The sequence below is a fragment of the Neopelma chrysocephalum genome, unplaced genomic scaffold (genome assembly GCF_003984885.1).
Source record: "Neopelma chrysocephalum unplaced genomic scaffold, ASM398488v2 Primary Assembly neopelma1_138, whole genome shotgun sequence".
In the NCBI taxonomy this organism is placed as follows: domain Eukaryota; kingdom Metazoa; phylum Chordata; class Aves; order Passeriformes; family Pipridae; genus Neopelma; species Neopelma chrysocephalum.
Window position 1 is genome coordinate 6,837,634 of NW_020897800.1, and position 18,999 is coordinate 6,856,632.

General features: G+C 44.3%; 1 protein-coding gene across 9 annotated transcripts in view; it reads left to right on the top strand.

The window, feature by feature from the left end:
• The window catches only part of PRDM10 (PR/SET domain 10), a 44,445-nt gene that overhangs the window by 322 nt on the left and 25,124 nt on the right, over positions 1 to 18,999 (top strand). For 3 of the 9 annotated variants that reach the window (XM_027699573.1, XM_027699566.1, XM_027699572.1), the window contains exons 1-8: positions 3,183 to 7,509; positions 8,780 to 8,969; positions 10,702 to 10,869; positions 12,416 to 12,475; positions 15,189 to 15,308; positions 16,258 to 16,465; positions 16,832 to 17,073; positions 18,092 to 18,295. In XM_027699573.1, the coding sequence (XP_027555374.1) occupies positions 8,877 to 8,969; positions 10,702 to 10,869; positions 12,416 to 12,475; positions 15,189 to 15,308; positions 16,258 to 16,465; positions 16,832 to 17,073; positions 18,092 to 18,295 (1,095 nt within the window). In that variant the 5' untranslated portion in view covers positions 3,183 to 7,509; positions 8,780 to 8,876. Of the gene's footprint in view, positions 1 to 280; positions 305 to 3,182; positions 7,510 to 8,779; positions 8,970 to 10,701; positions 10,870 to 12,415; positions 12,476 to 15,188; positions 15,309 to 16,257; positions 16,466 to 16,831; positions 17,074 to 18,091; positions 18,296 to 18,999 lie in introns of those variants that run through there. The other 6 variants (XM_027699567.1, XM_027699569.1, XM_027699574.1 and 3 more) reach the window with 4 other exon arrangements.

An 18,999-nucleotide genomic window follows, 5' to 3' on the forward strand; every position in this document is an offset into this window, starting at 1 on the left:
GGGATAAACCGTTGGCTCCCGCCAGTGGGGGGGGGAGCACGGCGCACTCATTCCCCTTCCCCCCCCCAGGCGGGAGAGGTACAGTCCGCTCCCCCCCCTCCTCGGCCCAGCCGGGATCCCCCACCCGCCCCGGGCGGGAAGAGAAGGGGCTGCCCCCACCCCTGCTCCCCCCCTCCCTGCGTGGTACAGTCCGGACCCCGGCACCTCAGCAGCGGGGGGGGCTGCCGCAGCCATCTTTTTGCCCCCCCCCCGGCACTGCGGGGGTCTCATCCCTCCACCACTGCTCTGGGCCGCTCGCCCCGCGGTTAGCACGGCTCCCCTGCCCTGCGCTGCCGGCCCGTCCCCCCCGCGCTGCCCGTGCTCTGGCCAGCGGCCCCCGTCCCCCCCGGGCCCGCAGTGGTCGGGGCCGGCTGACCGCCGGGCGCCCTCCCGGGGGGCCGATGGCGCGGGGCCCTCAGGCGGGGCCGGGGGGGGGGCGGCGGAGAGCGGGCAGTCTGGCGGGGGGGGGGGGCACGCGCGCCTGCTGATTGGCCGCTGGCCTCGCGCCCCTGCCTCCTATTGGCCTAGTTAGGGGAGGGGGCGTCGCACCCCGTCTTCGGATTGGCTGTGTGAGGCGGCGGGGGGCCGCGGAGGGTATATAAGGGGGTGCAGGTGGGGGGGGGGCCTGGCAGTCCGCCCCCTGAGGGGCCGTGGGGGCTTGTCCGTCGTGGGGTCCCAACTTCATGGGGCCCTGCCCCAGGGAGGTGTCAGCGGACCCTTTGGGCACCGGTGTGGCCCCAGCAGGGAAAGGCTCCCAGCTGGGCAGCCCTAAGGGTTGGTGTGGAGGAAAGGCAGCCCCTTCGCCACTGCCCTGAGGTGGTTCTGTCCATGAGGGTCCCAGTGTGAGCAAGAGCAGCTGCTGCAGGTGGGAGCTGTGGGTTCACTGCTCTCCTGATGCTGGTCTTGGTGCCACCGTGGTTGTCTTTGCCGAAACCCTTGTTCCTGTGGTCTGCCATGTGGTTATAGAATGTAGCTTTTTGTGCATCTTTTGCTCCCCGGGTTTTGGTGGTGGCTTGTCCTGTTCCTTCTCCTGAACCTCCACAGTTCCATTAAAAATTTGTGGGAGCTTGTTAAATGATTAAGTTGGAATGGAAAAATGAGGTCCTGGTACTGTGCCTTTCAGAATTACTCATCCTAAAGGGAAAACTTGCCTTTATAGGGTTATTTTGCTGTACAAGATGTTCCAAGCTATGTGTGGTCACCTCTTGTTTATTGTTCATTGCAAAGCCTCGGGAGGACTCTTGCAGGGGCCCTAAATCAGAATTTAAGATACTGACCTCCATAGTCTTGACAAATGAAGGGTCAGTATTTGCAATGCATTTTTTGGTACCTGAGGACCAACCTGTCTGCTGTATCATGATATATTTGCGGTTCTTACAGGCCCTTAAAGAATGAACAAGCACAAAAATGGGTGTGTAAAATGCCTGTCAAGATTTCTCTTTGAGTTTCAGTGGGAATAGAGACCATACTGAACTTTAGCTTTCTTCTGTATATTTTTAATAATTCAGTTATTTTTTTTCTTTTAGTTCAGTTAGAAGATGAGATGCTAATGAATCACCAACTGATTTTACAAGAGGATTCTTTGCTGCTTTTGTGGCCACAATAAAATAATTGGCAGACTCGAGCCTTCTAATGCCTTCATTTCTAGGAAAAATAATACTAGAGGGTGTATTGCTCTAGTCACTCCTTAAATGGAAAACTTATCTCCTGAATTGAGATGGGTTTTGGCACTTTGCTACATGTGTGAAACCAGACAGCTTTATTACCTTACTAGAGAACGAGATATCGATGTCATTAATATTATCTGATGGAATAACTGACAATGTGATTTTAGAGAGAAAGGGGTCTGTGGTGTCTTCTTACTCCTACCCTGCACAGAAAATCCCTGGATGAGCATTGCCAGGGTAATTTTCTTTGCAGTCAGTAGCCACTTCGAGTGTGTTCCTGACCACCTGCAGCTGCTTACAGCTGTGTAAACTGAATTCTAATGGCCTTTTAAGTGTAGCTAATTACAGGGGCTGCTTTTGTATGGTGAATTTTGTTTGGACTTAAACACGAAGTGGGGCCTATTTGTCACTTTTGTTTCCTGCTAGTAAAACACACAGAAGTTATGGTGTAGCCCTGAGATGTCTCTCTATCTCAGTCCTCACTTCTTTTAAGGTGCAGATAGTCCATTTGTTCTCTGGGGTAATTCAGAGAAGCAGCTATTCTGCAGGAGCCAGCTTAGGTGTGGTTTTCATAGGCAGAAACAAGGTAGTTTTGTCTTCTGAATTTTAAGAGTGATTTAATTCAGAGGAGAGGTGCGGGGGGGTGGGGGGGGGGAAGGGAGGGAAAGGGAGCAGCACCATCCACTTGTAGGAAGGGGAACAACCCCTTCCAATTGACAGTTCCTTTGGGAAGAGCTGCCGGAGGAGGAAAGGATGCGAGACTAAGTGGCAGGAGGAATCTGGAGGGGAACAGTTTGTTTTCTTACAGTAAACCCTGAGTGTGCCTCCTTGAAGGCTGTGTAGGCAGCGCTGTAGCACACATTGATACAGACACTTTTCCTTTTTTTGTGATCTTGTACTTTGAAATACATGTGTTCCCTGTTCTCTTGCTTTATCAACTTCTCCCTCTGTCATTTATAAACCAAATTTAGGAAGGCAGGGTCACTGCCTCAAGCAGTGATACAACACACCATGATATCACAGAGGATGAAAGATTGGGAAAAAAAGTGACGTGGAGAACGTGGTCACGGATTCAGGAAGCTGAGGGCAGGAGAAAGGAGTCAGAGTGGATATGTAGATGTTGAGTAAATGGGAGGAGAGGTGACTAAAGAAGAGCATGTGCATATGTAGGAAGTCATGAACTTGTCTCTGCCCACTCCGAGGGAGAAGATATTGTGGGAAACTTGGTTATACAAGAGTTGGGACTCAAAATCCTTAGAGTGGCTCTGAGTAGGTGTCTAAGCCAAGCCCGGGTAGTCCCCAGGAATGTTAACCTGTCCTTGTGGAGCTGGGTTGTCTCCCGGATTCCGTGGTAGAAATGGACTCTTACCTCACAGGTTGTGAGAATAGTTCCATCAGGCAGTCGTGCTGTCACCTCTAGTGCCTGGGCACTGTCCCTGGAGGAAAAGGACTGTGACACATTGGACACAGTAGGAGTTCTCTTCCAGCTCATTGTTGTTCTTATGATGGATATGCCATAGGGATATGGATATAGATAGATCCATTATGCACAATTGGAATAAAGACTGAGTTGGTGTTTGGCTGAGTTCTTCTCTTTATTACATGACTAAATAAATTGAAGCCATTTTTCCTTTTGTGGAAATAAATAATCCTTGCTGTCCCAGCCCTATGTATGATTTCCATTTTTAACTTGCCAGTAAAACATAAATATTGTGGTTATACATTACCCGATTGTTACCATTCAGGCAAAATGCACCAGAGCCAGAGTTCCTTGAAACAATGTATACGTGTGATGGATGGTGCTGCAGAGGAGGTGATGCAGTGGTGACTCAGTCCTCAGTGAGGTTCAAACCCTTCCTGCTGCACTGAAAGCCCGTTCCTGCCAAGGCAGCTCAGGAAATGCACCCGTTCTGCCTTCTAGGCAAGCTGGGGTAATTAACATTAAGTGTGGGATAAAGCGTTTTGGAGACACATGTGATGTTCCTTTGGAACACAATAAATCATTTTCATATTAAAAGCTGGAAGAAGACCCAGAGTCATAAACCCCCTTTTGTACCAATTTTGCTGCCTTTGCACATGGCTGGATGGTCAGTGAGCTCAGTCCTGGGAGGATTAAACTAATAGTCCCTGCTGTTATTGCTGCAGGGAATCCCAGGTGATGGCAAACCTCCCTTATGCCGGGGAGTAAATCACATTATCTGCTTTATGCACCATTATTGTAAAGTGGGTTCTCATTTGAGTCACTGCAGTGGCTTTATGGCTCCCCGAGCAGGGAGGGGGACTTTGCCCCTCGCTCAGCTTTAATATTCCCCCATTCTTATCATTTCTGAGAAGGGACAAAAACGAGTGTTTGGCAGCCACTGGCTTGGGTTTTTCAGTAAAATGTCCTTAGTGAGATTTGCAGAGGTTGCTGCAGATGAATTCCCCAGAGATTTTGTCTCTGTATCTTCTTGCGTAGTTGCAGCATTGAGAGAAATTGCCATTCCTAATAGCCAAGAAAATATGGTTACTGTTGATTTTTGGGTTTCTTTTGGTGGTGCTTTTCTGTGAATTTCAGAGCTTTGAAGCACTGTCTGAGTTCACTGGGTTCAACTTGTGTCCAAAACACTCAGACACTGAGCACAAAACGGCAGTGACTTTGCTGTTAGTGTTTTTCTCTTAGAGCACCATTCACTGCCACTTCCTGAGTGTTCGGGGAGTCACGGGTGCACGTGTGGGGTGTCACACGTGGGTGTTGTGATGGCTCAGGGGGTCTGATGCTGAGGGCAGGAAGGACATTTCTGCTGGATAGGGAATGAGACACTTTGCCCCCCAGAGCAGTGCTTTCCCATCCTCTGCAGCTGAATGCAGTACATGGGGAAGTTGCTGATTTAATAACACAGCTCCAGAGGAAACACCATCCCACAGGAACAGGAGAGAGGAGCTGGAGAGTGTCCTGGAGGACAAAAGAAGTTTTCAAGCGAGATTTCCAAAAGAGATGAAGAACTCTTCAGACAATGACACAAAGGTGCTTTCCAGGCATCAGGAGCTGCAGAGAAGCTTTGCTATTAATGAGATGTTCTGGATTGGATGTAAAAAGCAAAAACTAAGAGAAAAATTGGAGGTCTGTGACACCAGCAGGTCCCAGAGGGTGTTGAGAAAAGGAAGGTAAATGTGAATAGTGTACAGACCAACCTGTTTTGTCTTGAAGGGGTGGTTGATTTACTTGCACAGCTCAGAATGAGCTAATCTTCCACTGGAGGAGATATTTCAAAGTCATGGGAGCTGAGCTGGCTCTTGGTTCACATTGTATTTGATTCACACCAGTGACACACAGGACTGTCACTGCCTCGCCACTCTGACGTACTGGAGTGATACTGGGAGATATTTATACCTGCTACCATTTCAGCTTGTGCCATCACCCAGCGTGGACTGGGAGAGGCATGCCTGCTATTTTGGGGAGGTAGATGCTGTCTTTGCAGTTGCTGTAAATGGTTTACCATCTCACATTGGCATTGCTTTCGCTCATGTGCGTGATGCTTATGAGGTTGGATGAAAACATTGGGGTGCTGATAGAATTGTTGATGATTATTGGGTGATGTGCCTCATAATATGACTAATCTTTCAAATTCCATCATCTCCAAGTTATTGAAATACTTGTTACGACAAAAAATGATGGAGTATTAAATAATATTTGAGCCAGGCCTCTTAAATTTTATAGTGTCATTACCAGTGGATCAGAACGGAGGAGAGAGAATATAGTTGTGACATACATAACACATAAATTTAACATTCGTTAAACCAAGCTGTTTAGTTTATTGTTTGAATAATCTCTACATGGATTATCATTACAAAATGTAGCCTAAATTCTCCATATTGGGAAAAAGCTGAGTATATCCTATCACAGCTCCTTTTATCTTTAATTATCTTTTTTTCTTGTAGGATTTCTGCAATTCAGTTTCAAATTGTTGTACAAATTCATATGGTAATCCCTTGGACATAGCAGAGCTTCCCATTGAGGTGCTTGTCCCGGTGTTTGTTTAGCTTGTCTGAAAATGTCTGATGTGTGTGAGGTATGGTGAGAAAAATCAACAATTGCAAAGGATAATCCATGGGCAAACAGTGCAGAGAGTGCTCCCTGCATGCCAATGGTTTGGCAGTGCTTATGCCCAAAGTTCTATGTTTATTTCTGCTGAAAAACCACCAAAACTGAGAGGAACTCACAGGGAAGTGGTTAAAGTCTCGGGGCACTGTGGTTGTCGATGTCAGAGCTGTAATGGGTATTGAAAGGAGGATTTAGAGGAAGAAATTAGATCCTGCAGGATTAACAGGAGGAGTTAGTTACTTCTATGGAGGAGTAGTGAGCAAAGTTAGTTTGGTCTTTGTCATCAGTGTTGGAAAACTCCCTGAGGTGTTGGTGTTTCCAGGCAGTTCTGTGGCAGTGACTTGGGGCCACATCATGTTTTCCAGCTCCTGCCCTTGGGCTTGTTTCACAGCTCAATATCAACACTTGCTCCTGCCTCCTGTGCTCTTTGTTGCCAGTCCTTGGGACCTCTCTGGGACACAGCCTGTCTCCTGCACTCCTCTCTCTCAACACATCTGTGTTTCCAGGAAAATGTGCTTCTCAGTGTATCTTGGTGATTATAGAAATGGTGATGGAATTCATGGAGATCCAGGCTTTGGTAGGAATGCACACCAGAGGCAGATCTAGGATGTATTTGGAAGTACAGAAGTTGAAAGCATCAGCAAATCCTGCAGCTCCTGATATTGTCCCTTATTGGTGCACAATTGGCTGAGCTGTTTATTATTTTCATTTCTGTGAAGAACAGCAATAACAGGACCATTTACAGAAACTGCACCACCGAGCCCCTGAAGTTGGTTCAGCCTTGCTTTTTTTTCCCCAAGATTTGACATGAGTGCTAACTTTCAGAACCATGAAATGACTGTCTTCTGCTTTCCTTTGCAACTCTTTGGTACTATTTTTTTCCAGAGATGAATCTTAATGCCCCGTTTTGTCTATTAAAGACCCTGCCTGAACTCTTTGGTCTGCTTTGCACTAAAGTTGTAAGTTATTTGTGCCAAAATGAGTCTGCAGGAGTGAGTCAGCATCTTCCCTCAGCCCTTCAGTGTCTGCTGGTGGGGAAGGTCAGCCAAAAATTCTGCTACTTGTTGCACCATGTGGAATTAGCTAGAACTGTGCCTTTCCCTTAATTCAATCACTGGTTAATTTAATTATATTCTTTTTAACAGGTTAATTATATTTTTTTTAAATCGAGCCACCCAAAATTGAAACTTATAGTGTTTATTTTTCTAAGCACTTAGATAATTGATTAAACTACTGGCTATTGTTAGTGCAATTATCTGAATTGGCTCTTGATTAATACTGACAGTTAAGGAAAAGAGCTGTTCGGGATAAACCAACCAAAGAATATCAACAGGATGGGTGTTAAATTTTACATAAAAATTGCTCAGAGTGTGTTACTGACATAAATGCTGTCACGTGTCACACAGTGGTGATCAAATGAGCGCTGGAGGTCAGTGAATGAGGTAGGATTAGGTATGAGAAAATCCCTGATTTAATCCTTAATAACATACAAGTAGCTGGATAAAAGGTGCTGTGTAGGGATGGATGATATTTATTTATAGATCAGAGCTTGTGTGTTCTGGGACATATAAAGACATGATATTTATCTAATAATATTTATCTGTGAATGGCCCTGGCTTTCACACTTGCAGAGCAGGGCTGGTGTTTATCACTCCTAATTGTTTGCTGCAGTTAATTTGCTGGTACTAATGAGATCCTGAGCTCAAGTGTTGCACTCAGGTACATGGATTTCTTTTTAATTTTTCTCCTCAGTGCTTTTTGGGGATGTTTTGTATTGAGCAGTATTGATGGAGATAAGATTTCTGTCCCTTTATCCCCATTTTTTCCCCTCTACCACGCAGTTCAGTGGCGTTACTGTGAGACTTCCCTCTCCTGTTGATTTATCCCTGGCCAGGACTGGTGGAACAGTCAGTGCTCGGGTCTGCATAGCTCAGTCCTTGCTGGCAAAATTAGCAGGAGGCAGAAAGTGCCTGCTGCTTTTTCTACCCCTCCTTATCTATTTTTCAGTTTGTCAATGACAAGCCAAATGCTAACATTTATAGGGATAAATTATGACTAAAATAATTTGCATTTAAAATGCAAATGAATGAAAGCATCAGCAAGGAGCCTTCTGCTTCCCTCTCAGAGCACAGGCTGGTACTGGCATTGGATCAGTCCAGAGAGGCACTGGGTATAAAATAAACTTAATTGGAGGAGCTGAGAAATTAAGTGGGCCCAGCCTTATGCTAATTCCTGTGATTTAATATGACATTAGAGGGGAAGGATTGGGAAGGTGCTGAACCACCGACTAAACCAATCACCAGAGCTGTAAATTACCATGCTGGGATCCCAACAGCAGATTGAGAGGCCCCAATAAAACTGTGAGAGGTGAATAAAATCAAGCTTGGAAGCAGTTTGTCAGGATCTTGGGGCTCGTGTGAATTAGAGGTTGAGTTTCATTGTTCTTTTTTAGAAGTTGGCTGTTGTAACACTGCCTTGTACTACTCAGGCCTGTGGTTTTGTCCAAGGTGAAAGCTGCCTGTTCATGGAAAGCCCTTTTGTGCTCCCCCAAAACCTCTTTCAGGCAAACTGGTTGTGCATCTCTGAATGCAGTGTTTTCCTGTTGGAAGCCTAGGGTCCATTTTTTGCATTATTTATTGATTTCTAGGCCTGTAGATGCCAGAAGGACAATGTGGAGAATGTGTCGTGGTCTGCCTGTGGCCAAGGAAAGATGTGCAGGAAGAATTCAGTGTAATGTTTCAGTGCTGTTGTAGCAGTGGTTGACTTGTTTCCTCAATGGGACATGGAAAGTGTTGTACAGCAAGACTTGACCATGGTAAATGAGATAAGATTTCTCTTCCTTTATTCCCCTAACTAAGGTGTTTGGGTCTAAAAGGAAATGTTTGTAAAGCCAGGCCTGCTTTACCCTGTGTGGTACAGAAGCGTGGTAGCCGATGATAATAATTACCTCACACTGGTTTTAACATTTCTGCCCTCTGCGTTTTTACAGCCATGTTGCTGAAGATCACCTTGTCTTCTGGAAGCAGAAACACAGTGAACAGATGAATCCCTCCAGCCAGACATTCCTCCAGTAGATCTCTCTCCTCATGGAACACCCCAGCAGGGAGGAGATGGACTTGAAAGAGGAAGGTTCCCAGGTGTGGGCTGAGTCTGCAGCACAGGAACAGAGCACTGCTCAGGTGATTAGTGCTTTTCAGAGCTCATTCTGCTCAGGATGGATTGGGAGGTTTAGTTCCCATCCGCCCCTGGCTTAGAGTCTGGAAGCTGAGGTATTATTTGAGGAGAAATACAAACATGTTTGTGGTGATTTCGGGTTAAAGCTTCAGAAACTGAGCTGTGCAAACCACAGCAGTGAAGACACAAAGCTCTAAAACCGAGCTGAACAAAACCAGCCAGTGGCTCTAGAAGTTTTGGTGTCCAAATATATATATATAACCATGTGGGAAAGTGAAAGGGTGCTCAGAGTAATGAACATTAACAAAATCTGTGGTCTGTGGCAGCCTGTTTGATGGCATCAGTCGAATCAGTTGGAGCTGTGGGTGGACCTTGGGGAAAGTAATGAATAATTTTTTCCTGTCAGACATCTGGGTACTGAGGAAGAGAGAAATGTTAATTGTAGGCAACTAATGCAGTCAGATTCTGATGTGTGCAGCTCGTCCCTCTGACTCTGAGACAACGCAGCTGGCAATTTCTAAAAGGCTGTAAATTGATTTATTCTTTTAAGTATGTAATGAAGAGGGTGCTGCATGGCATTTGACACACAAGCCGAGAAATTCTGCCTCTCCTGGTAATTTCCAGCTTTGAAATTTGCCAAGAAAGGCAGTTTTCAATGCTCCTGTTCCATTCTCTCTACAAGGGGATAACTATGCTGCTGTTTGCACACAGCAGTTTTAAGGCTTAATTAGTATTTGCAGAGTGCTCTCCAAATGTGAAACTGTAGTGTTTGTTTGAGGATTTATTGTACAGAATCAGCACTGAGCAGCCACGGGGGAGTACCAGGTGTCTCCTGCAGCATAAGCTGAAAGGTGAAACAAAATAAACAAAACATGTAACCGTGGCATCGTTTTATGTGAAAGTGTTTGATGTGAATATGAATACAGATACTCAAACTAGGTTTCCTGCTAACTATCCTATTTTCCTATACACTGGAAAAGGTTTTCAGCATATAAAGGATGTCAAAAGCTAAATGTGTTCCTATTTCCACTGGAATTCAGTATTCTGACTTGTCTAATGTAGGCCACTAATTATCATTTATGATCATAATGTTCTGTCAAAATCAACTTGTTTGGATTTAAACTGCTGCCCTAGACATAACTTGTTCCAGTAGTCCTTGGAATCATTGCTTAATGCTTTCAGTTATGTTTGTCTGTTTAAATAGCTGAATTTTCTCCTGATACTGCATGTACACACTAGAGAGAAGCAATCTCACATGCCCTACTGCTGCCTCTGAGAGGTGCAGTACTATAACTTGAAGTAATATCAGAGTTAGTAAGTTCTGTTAGCCCTTCATAAGATAAAAGAAATTATCTGCAACTACAGAACTAGCTGAATGAAGTTATTATCATAAATCCAGAAAGGAACATGAGTATAAAGGGAAACAACATACCAATAAATTCCATGCATACACCAGTTCAAATATGAACTTCTTCTCTTAAGCTTCTCTTCTTCTTAGTGCAAGAACTAAGTATGGGTGGGTGCCGTTTATACCAGTTGAGTTACAATGCAGAGTAAAACCAGGAACTGATGGGAGTTGGTGTCCAGGATTCCATATTGTCACCATAATTCAATGAGATTTTAAATGTGTGTTACACAGTGACAATTTCAAACCGAGGTTCTCCCTGCTTTCCAAGGCAGGCTGTGTTGTCCCCCAGGCCTGCTGTGGTGTCACTTCAGGATGTGTTTTCCCCCCAGGTGCACTTTGTCCCCGAGGGGGGGGCGGTGGCGCAGATCGTGTACAGCGACGAGCAGGAGCGGGGCCCGTCCCAGCAGGTGGTTTACACGGCCGATGGCACCTCCTACACCTCGGTGGACACCTCGGAGCACACCCTCGTTTACATCCACCCCGTGGAGGCTACGCAGGCACGTGTGGTTCCCAGCCCAGCCCAGCCCGGGTTTGGCACCTAGAAAACAAACCAGTCTTGTTTGGGATGAAAGCCAGTCAGCAGCCAAGTGGTACGACTGGAAAATAGCAGTTTTTCCTGCCCACTGCTGAGCAGGGACTTCATGCTGTTCATTTGTCTGATGTGCAAATGTGCTCATCAAAGGATGTGAAGGCTATGAATTATGAAATGCTGGTTATTTCACTGAAGGTGGATGAGATTATAATTAATTCAAAGGTGTTTTCCAAAACATGGATAATCTCTCCAGAAATTCTGCCTCTGTTGTATTTAGTAAAAAGCTAAAAGCCATCTATGTGCCTTCTGGAAGAGTCCTTGTTTTGTGTAGCACAGTCGTCCTAATTGATAGTTACAGTAACAGTCGTGTCTCTTTGCAGAGGATCTCAGTGTATTCAACCTAATTTTGTAGTTTCTCTGCAGAGTTGTTGATTTTATAGACCTTTTATATTCTTTTGCTTCTGCATAATCATATCAATTAGCTTTTATTCCCTGACAGCACGTGTTTGGATAGGGTTAATATGCTGTGCATCTGTGACTGTGTGGACAGATTCAAAAGGACCAGGCTGGCTTTATAATGTCTTTGCTGACAGGACAGATTAGCAGAGCTGCAAAGTGCACGTACCTGACACCCCCAGCCACGCTGGCAGGGCCTCATGGCACGATCTGTCCTGTGCAGCCCTTGAGCTGTTACATAAAACCAGCTCCTACGTGGTGGGATGTCCTGAGAGGATATTTTGGGAGGATATCTCCCAGGAAGTTACTGACAACTAACTCCAAAACTCTGAATATTATCATTTTGTCAAAAGATACTGTCACGCAACTGAGATTAAATTGTCACAGTGCTAAAGGAAATTGTATTGTGCCTTATTTTGTTGGAGCCAGGCTGCTACAAGCTCAGGTTTTGGCAAAGTAGGCAAGGCTGACCTCAGTCAATCCTTAGTTTTCATCTGAGTCTTGCTTTTCCAGGCTCCCATCAGGACTGTTCTTGCAGAATATTGGAGTTGGCATGTCTTCTATGAAATTAAACAGCATCCTGCCCTTACTAAATTTACATGTGGGATGTGCCTGATAGCTCCTCAAAAGAAAGTGTGCAGAAGTCTTGTGAATTTGCAGGAAGAAAAAGCTCACAGTTATCTTCTATCCTGCCCTTAAGTAGTTTTGGTAGAGCTTTTGAATTGAATTAGAATCCTGTAGATTCTATCAAATCAACAATTGACAAAGTGATTTCTGTAATTAAAAAAGATAAACCAGGTGAAACACTTTAATTATACAGATGAAAAGTGCCACATAATTATGATATTAAATTTTTATGGAGCACCACCCAATTTTAATTTCTATCTGTGTAGATCCACTTGGGTAAGTTGAAGTAATGTTCTGTGATAATAGCCATGTTAGAAGTTGGCAGAGGCTTAAATGTGGGTCGTTTCTTGGTGGCAGGGTAATTTTTGTGTGACTTGGGAATAAACAACACCAGGGCTGGTTTGATAAGCCTTTTTCACTTTGTCTAGACTCTGTTTACAGATCCATCCCAAGTGGCTTATGTCCAACAGGATGCCACCACCCAGCAGGTAAGGAAGAGACACTGCTTATCTTGGACCTGAAACTGTAAGGGAAGAGTTAGGGAAGGTAAAGGGACATTGTTGTGGTGCTAGAGGGTAACGACTGTCCCTGAAATTGTCCAAAACCAGTCTTCAGTTATGTCCTGTCATCCTGATCAAGGGCAAAAAGCCACTATTGCCATAGCCAGCTTGTGCATGAATGATAATGAAAGTTAAGACTGACTTTGAGTTTATTGACTTCAATTCATGCTCAACAAAAATTCTAATTTACTGCCCTAGATATAATGAAAAATCTTTCAACAGTGTCCCTTTAAATGAGTCAGCAGAAGATGTGGCTGACTTTATCTGAACATGCCATTCTGGAAAGGCTGGGTTTACAGTTGTCCTCATACAGATTCTGATCCAAATGCCTTTTAAGTCCACAAAAGGCTCTTGAGGGATAGAAAAATTGGATCAAATGCTACTTTTACTAGAAGCTTCACAGGAAATGAAGTGTAAAACCTGAGGAAGTTCAGTGAGTGGTTCCCTCACCTTACCAGGGTGTGCTGGGCTTGCCAGTGTGAAGTAGGCTGGGAATAGAATAAAATGGAGCCCGTACTTATAAAGTTTTGAGGATTTTCCTTTTTTTGTAATGCCTCATGGATACAAAGGTTTTATTGTTAATTCTTACTTATCTTTGGGGACTGTATTGTGGTAACCAGGTATAGACAGCTGCTTTCAGGTCTCTCTAGTTGAAATTCTCTGCTGTCATGGACTTTAAATCCTTACTACTTTAATGGCATGTGTGAATGGATGTATTGGATCTGAATCATCACTCAAGTCATCATTAAAATGGATGTTTACTGACAGTCTTGGGGCAGAGTGAAGGGTTGAATGGGTGCTGAAAACAAATTTTATTGCTCAAAGACTTTCTAAACTGTTGAGGCACAGACAGGAAACAATGACTGACATGTGTCTTCTGGTTCTCTGGAATATTTTGCCACATCAATTTCCCTGCATTAAGAAGCTAAAAATTCCTATTTAATTGTCTTAAAGCTCATTTAACACACATGATTAATTAAAAGTAGAGATTACTTGTGTGCAGTGCAGATGAGACTCTAACAGGAGATGTGCTGTTACCATCCCAGGTACAAGGGCAGGAGCACTTGCGTGTGTCCTCAGCCTGTCCTCCCTTCCAGCACTTTCTGACATCAGTCCTGGCAGATATATTAATTTTTTGGTGGCTGGTTAATCCCTTATTGTGGCAACTCCTGCCTCTGCAGGTGTTTTTACATCAGCATGTCACGTGGGACATCCCTGAACTGACAACAAATGATAAAATAACAATGAAAGCTCCCCTTGTCTTTTAAAAGAAACTTTATCTTAAAAACAAATTGAAAAGTTTTTAAAAATAATGCCTATATTCTGTGCAGTGCCTGACATGGAAATGGAAGTAAGGGTATGTTTGAAGTGTGATTAGGAGTAGGCAATGCTAATAGTAGGTACAAACTCGTGTGACCCTCTGCTCGCTGGCAGACTGGAGCTGTGCCACGGAATAATAATGCCTTTCCTGTTGCCACTTGGCATCAGAAATGTCAATACTAGACAGCTTAGTTCAGCTGTCATCCTGGTGTCCTCTTTACCATTGCACTGCTCCCTGAAGTCTTTTTGCTATAGTTTTTAAGCAGTTTTATAAATTACTCTTAATACCTCTTAAAGCAACTAGATTTGGAGTTTTAAGATTGTCTCCTTGTGTTATGGATTTTCTTGTCTGCTCCTTCACTGCTGGCACAATTCACTGCACTCAGTTTTATCTGATATTTATTAAGCACTCTGCAGAGAGTCAGGGGCTTGGATTTTAGCATAAAAGCTGCTTAACAGTCAGAGGCACAAACTAGAAACCACATGATGTCAACTGTAGAGAAGGATGAAACATCATGTGGGATACCTGTGCAAATTCCTGTACAGATAAACAGGAAACAAAAGATAGGAAAGGTGATTCCTGGGATCTTATTTCTGCTTAGTTTTATTGCTGAATGTGTGAGAACAGTGTGGTAATAGGCATTAATTTGGTTGTTACTGCACCAAAAAAGTATGTAAACAGAAATGTATAGTGTGACCAAATAATGTAGAGGAAAATAATGGTTGGAATCCTCTAGTTTGAGAGTTTGATCTTCCAGTGAGGTCAATACACCATCTTGGATTCATTTTTAATGGATCCTGGATCATAAAATCACAGAATAGTTTGGATTAGAAGGGACCTTAAAGCTCATCTAATTCCAACACCCTGCCATGAGGAGGGTTTACTTGAGAAAAAGAAAGATAGGCAAAAAAGATGTCTCTTTTCCCTTCTTTACCTTTTGCCTTAAAAAAACAAAAAAAAGTAAATTTGTGTGTAGAAGAGAAAAGGACCCCAAATCACTGTTTTTACCAGGAGCTAAAGAGCTCCTCACATCTTTTAGTGCCGTTTGAACCCAGGCTGGGTAGGGCCTTGATTTAAAAATGGGTGATAGGTAATTCAGAAGTTGCAAAGTCTAGACTGAGGTTTGAAGCCTTTCCCTTTGTCCCTGGAGCTGCAGATTCTTTCCAAGCCCATCATCCCTCTCTAAAACCCTCGAGATCATTGCAGTGCTGTAGTTTCCAGTGAGTGCAGGGCTCGAGGGAGCTGTGCATGGTGGGCAGGGCCCATGTGGAAGTGCCTGATGGAACTGTGCAGTGCTAAAATGAGTGCCTGTGATTTTAGGTAACGGTGCTCTTGCCTGCTGCTGCTCAGAGCATGAACCCCACCAACCTGTCCGTGCTCGGCAGCGTTGCCGACCCCCCCCAGCCAGTGGCTCTGGAGCAGGGGCCACAAGCAGATAGAGTAAGTGCCAGGCACCCTTTCCTTTCCATGTCCTGATTCCATTGCTCCATCATCTCAGGGGATGGCACGTGGCTGAGTGTGAGAAACTGTAGCACAGATTTGTACTGTCTTCCATAGGCTCACCATGAAATGGGGGGGGGGGTTTAGGAGAGATCATGTGTTTAATATACAGAGAAACCTGTTGTACAGATGGTTCTGTCTTGAGCAGCCACCTTAAAATTCTCCTCTCACCGTTGGAAAGTGAAGTTAACAGAAGGTGTAACACTGACTGTCACAGCAACACCCACTGGGTCTCCTTGCCAGTGTTTTCAGGCAGCTTTACTGGGGGTAGGACTTTTTGTTCTCCACCTGAGAAACCTGTGTGGATGATGAAATATGCACTGCACTTAGAATACTTAATTGTTTTTTTAGGGAAAGAAAAGGATAAACTTGAAAATTAGTGGAAGAATGCAATGCCCTCAACTGTCCTTCATGGCCCATAGTTTATATCTAGGCTCCGTGTTACCTCATCCCTTATTGATCTCTGCCTGTATGCTTTGGGGATTGGTTTTAAAAGATCATGTACCAAAGTGCAGGATTTTCTCACTTGTACAAAAGAAGTTAAAGTACAGCTTTAGGCTCTAGATAATTTCCACAGAGCCTGGACTTTGTTTCAACAGTTCTGTGAGGGTGCAGAGCTTCCCTGATTTCAGTTCCTTCTCCTGGGAACTGAGTTCTTGGCAGGGTGGAGGCAGGGAGTGACACAGAGGTGTCCTGAGCGAGGCCTCAGCAGCAGCAACACAAAACATCCCTCAGCAGTTGTTTATCAGTTGCTTCACTTCCCCTTGTCCTTCTCTCCATTGCCAAAGAAAGCAGAAAGGGTAGACTAGCAAGGACCTTCATTGCTCATCTTTGTAAGTGTAGTTTTCTTCCTGAATCAGTTTTAATGGTTTGTGAATTCTTTCCCCAGGCATCATTACCGGTGCATAACCAGGTGTTACCTCCCATGGAGGCAGTGGATGGTTCTGACCCTTTAGCACCTCTGCAGAATCAAATGGAAAGGATAGAAACAAAAGAGGAAGATGATGAGGATGAAGATGAGGATGAAGATGGGGAGGACTCTGACATGGATGAATGGGATCCAGATCCACCTCGACCCTTTGATCCCAATGATTTGTGTAAGCCTTTGAAGTAGTATTTTGTGTATTGCCTGCCCTCCCCTTTTTTCTTTCTCCTCCCTCAATAAATGGAGTTGAAAACAATTCCAATTTTAGCAGTAATGAGTAAACACCTTTATGCCCAGAAATGTGGACTCACATTGGGCTGCTTTACTGACAAGACAAGATTCTGTCTCGGGTAAAGTCTCTGAACTGCTTTGTTCTTCATTTTGCATGAGGCTGCCCTCTCTAATGTTGTAAAATCTAGACAGACTATTGGCATAATGTTCCCACAGCTGAGCCAAAGATGTTTAGAGAGAGATAAGGCTGTCTGTGAGCTGCATCTGAGTGTGTGCCTGACAATGTCCTCTCTGCCTTTGTGTGCAGGGTGTGAGGAGTGCAATAACGCACACCCCTCGGTGTGCCCCAAACACGGCCCTCTGCACCCCATCCCCAACCGGCCCGTGCTGACCCGGGCGAGGGCCAGCCTGCCCCTGGTGCTCTACATCGACAGGTTTTTGGGAGGAGTGTTCTCCAAACGGCGCATCCCGAAGCGAACACAGTTTGGGCCTGTGGAAGGGCCCCTGGTCAGACAAACCGAGCTCAAAGACTGCTACATCCATTTGAAGGTAAGGGGGGGGTGAGAGAAGAAGGGATCAGTTTGTGCCTGAGCTTTGATTTTCATGAGTTTGTCACTTTATCTTGATCGATAGACATGTTCTTTTGTTACCTCCATCAGACATGGTCATTTGTTACCTTAGTGTAACTCAGAAACACCCAAATTGCTTTGGCTCCAAATCTACTCTCTTATTCAGGGAGATGCAGTGGATGTTCTGGCTCTGTAGTGTTATGATATATAGGGTGCATAACATGGAAGGCTGTGAGTCACTCTCACATGAGCTGAAGCAGCATCTGGACATAAAAACAGCAGCCCCATCTGAGAATATTTTGCAGCCATTCTTTTGTCATGCTGTAACTTCAGTTCAAAATACTTTTCATCCCTTTCCTTTCTCTCCCCCATAAGATGAGGGGAAAGGAGAGATTTTTCTCCCCTTTCTTGTACCAAGTCCTTGATGTAGGGTAAAATGGATTTGACTGACTTTTATCTACCCATTTACTGGTTTCGTTATAGAAATTAGTCCTTTATTTACTGGAGTTCAGGCCCACAGTTTAGGAGTACTCTGATGGGCAGTGTCTGACAAGAAAGTTGTGACCATAGGCAGATTCAGCAACCCAAGAGAAGTTCAGCTAAAGAAGTGCTGCTTCCAGCTTGAGGCAATGTTATGAGTCAAGAAATGAAAGGAGAAGTGGGTCTGCCAGTAAGAAACATCTGACTGATGTTTCTGTGTCCTACTAAAGCTACAGCTCATTTATAGCCACAGGGACATACTGTGCCTGACCCTTTTAATGAATGATTCTTGTCCTTGAAACTCTTGGAAGGGTCCATCATGTCTCCCTGCTTAAATCTCTGCCCATTTTTAAGTACTTCTCTGCCTGTTTCAGGATCCCTGTTAGTAAAGAGAAAAAATGAGCTATGCCTTCATTGCTCCCCTGATGTAACAGTTGCATGGGCACAGTTGTTAGTAACTCAAATTCTTTTGAACCAGGCAGTTAATTACAGTCACGTGTAATTGGTTTTTGCTACAGGTTTCTCTTGATAAGGGTGACAGAAAAGACAGAGACTTGCAAGAGGACCTGTGGTTTGAACTTTCCAGTGAAGCTCTGTGTAACTGGATGATGTTTGTGCGTCCAGCCCAGAACCACCTGGAGCAGAACCTGGTGGCTTATCAGTATGGCCACCACATCTACTACACCACCATCAAAAACGTGGAGCCCAAGCAGGAACTCAAGGTATGACATTGCTCGTGTCTCAGGGTTCTTGTTTTCTGCTGATTAAATAATCTCTTAAGAGTTGCTGCCTAATAACTGCACGTCCAAGTGCCAGAAAATATTGCTCTAAATAGTTTTAGGGCTTTTTTTTCTCTGATGGTCTGAGTCAAATGCCACTAAAGTCAGTTAAGTAGTTGGCCACCAACTTAGGAATTTTAATAAGCTTTGGCTCAGGTAGAAAATCAGGAAGTTCAATAAAACTATGTAAATTATTTGTCTCTCACTGTCATGCTTTACACTGCATATATTTTGCTGCTGCAGTCTAATTTTTATTGCAGCAATCTTACTCTTTTTAGTTCTGAATGCCCCTTCCAGTTAGTCCTGTGTGCCCTTGACTTGTTTTTTGATGCCTTAAGTGAATACGGTCTCTCCCTTTACCTGGCTTTGCTGAAACTTTTGAAACTTTGCATGTGGAAAATTATAAAGAATATTGTGACTTCCCTGTGAGTTAGGTTTTGTTCCCTCTAAAAACATATTCATTACTTTGAGCTCAAAGCAGCAAGGCTGACTGAGATGGCCTTCAGTTTCAACATCTATTGGAGCACTGGCGGAAACTAAAAAATTTTGATATCAGGAAGTTGTTTATTGTTCTTCAAATCTCTTCTCGCACATAGACGTCAACAGTTTATCTGGAAGAACAATTGTTTTAAGCACACTCACTGAAC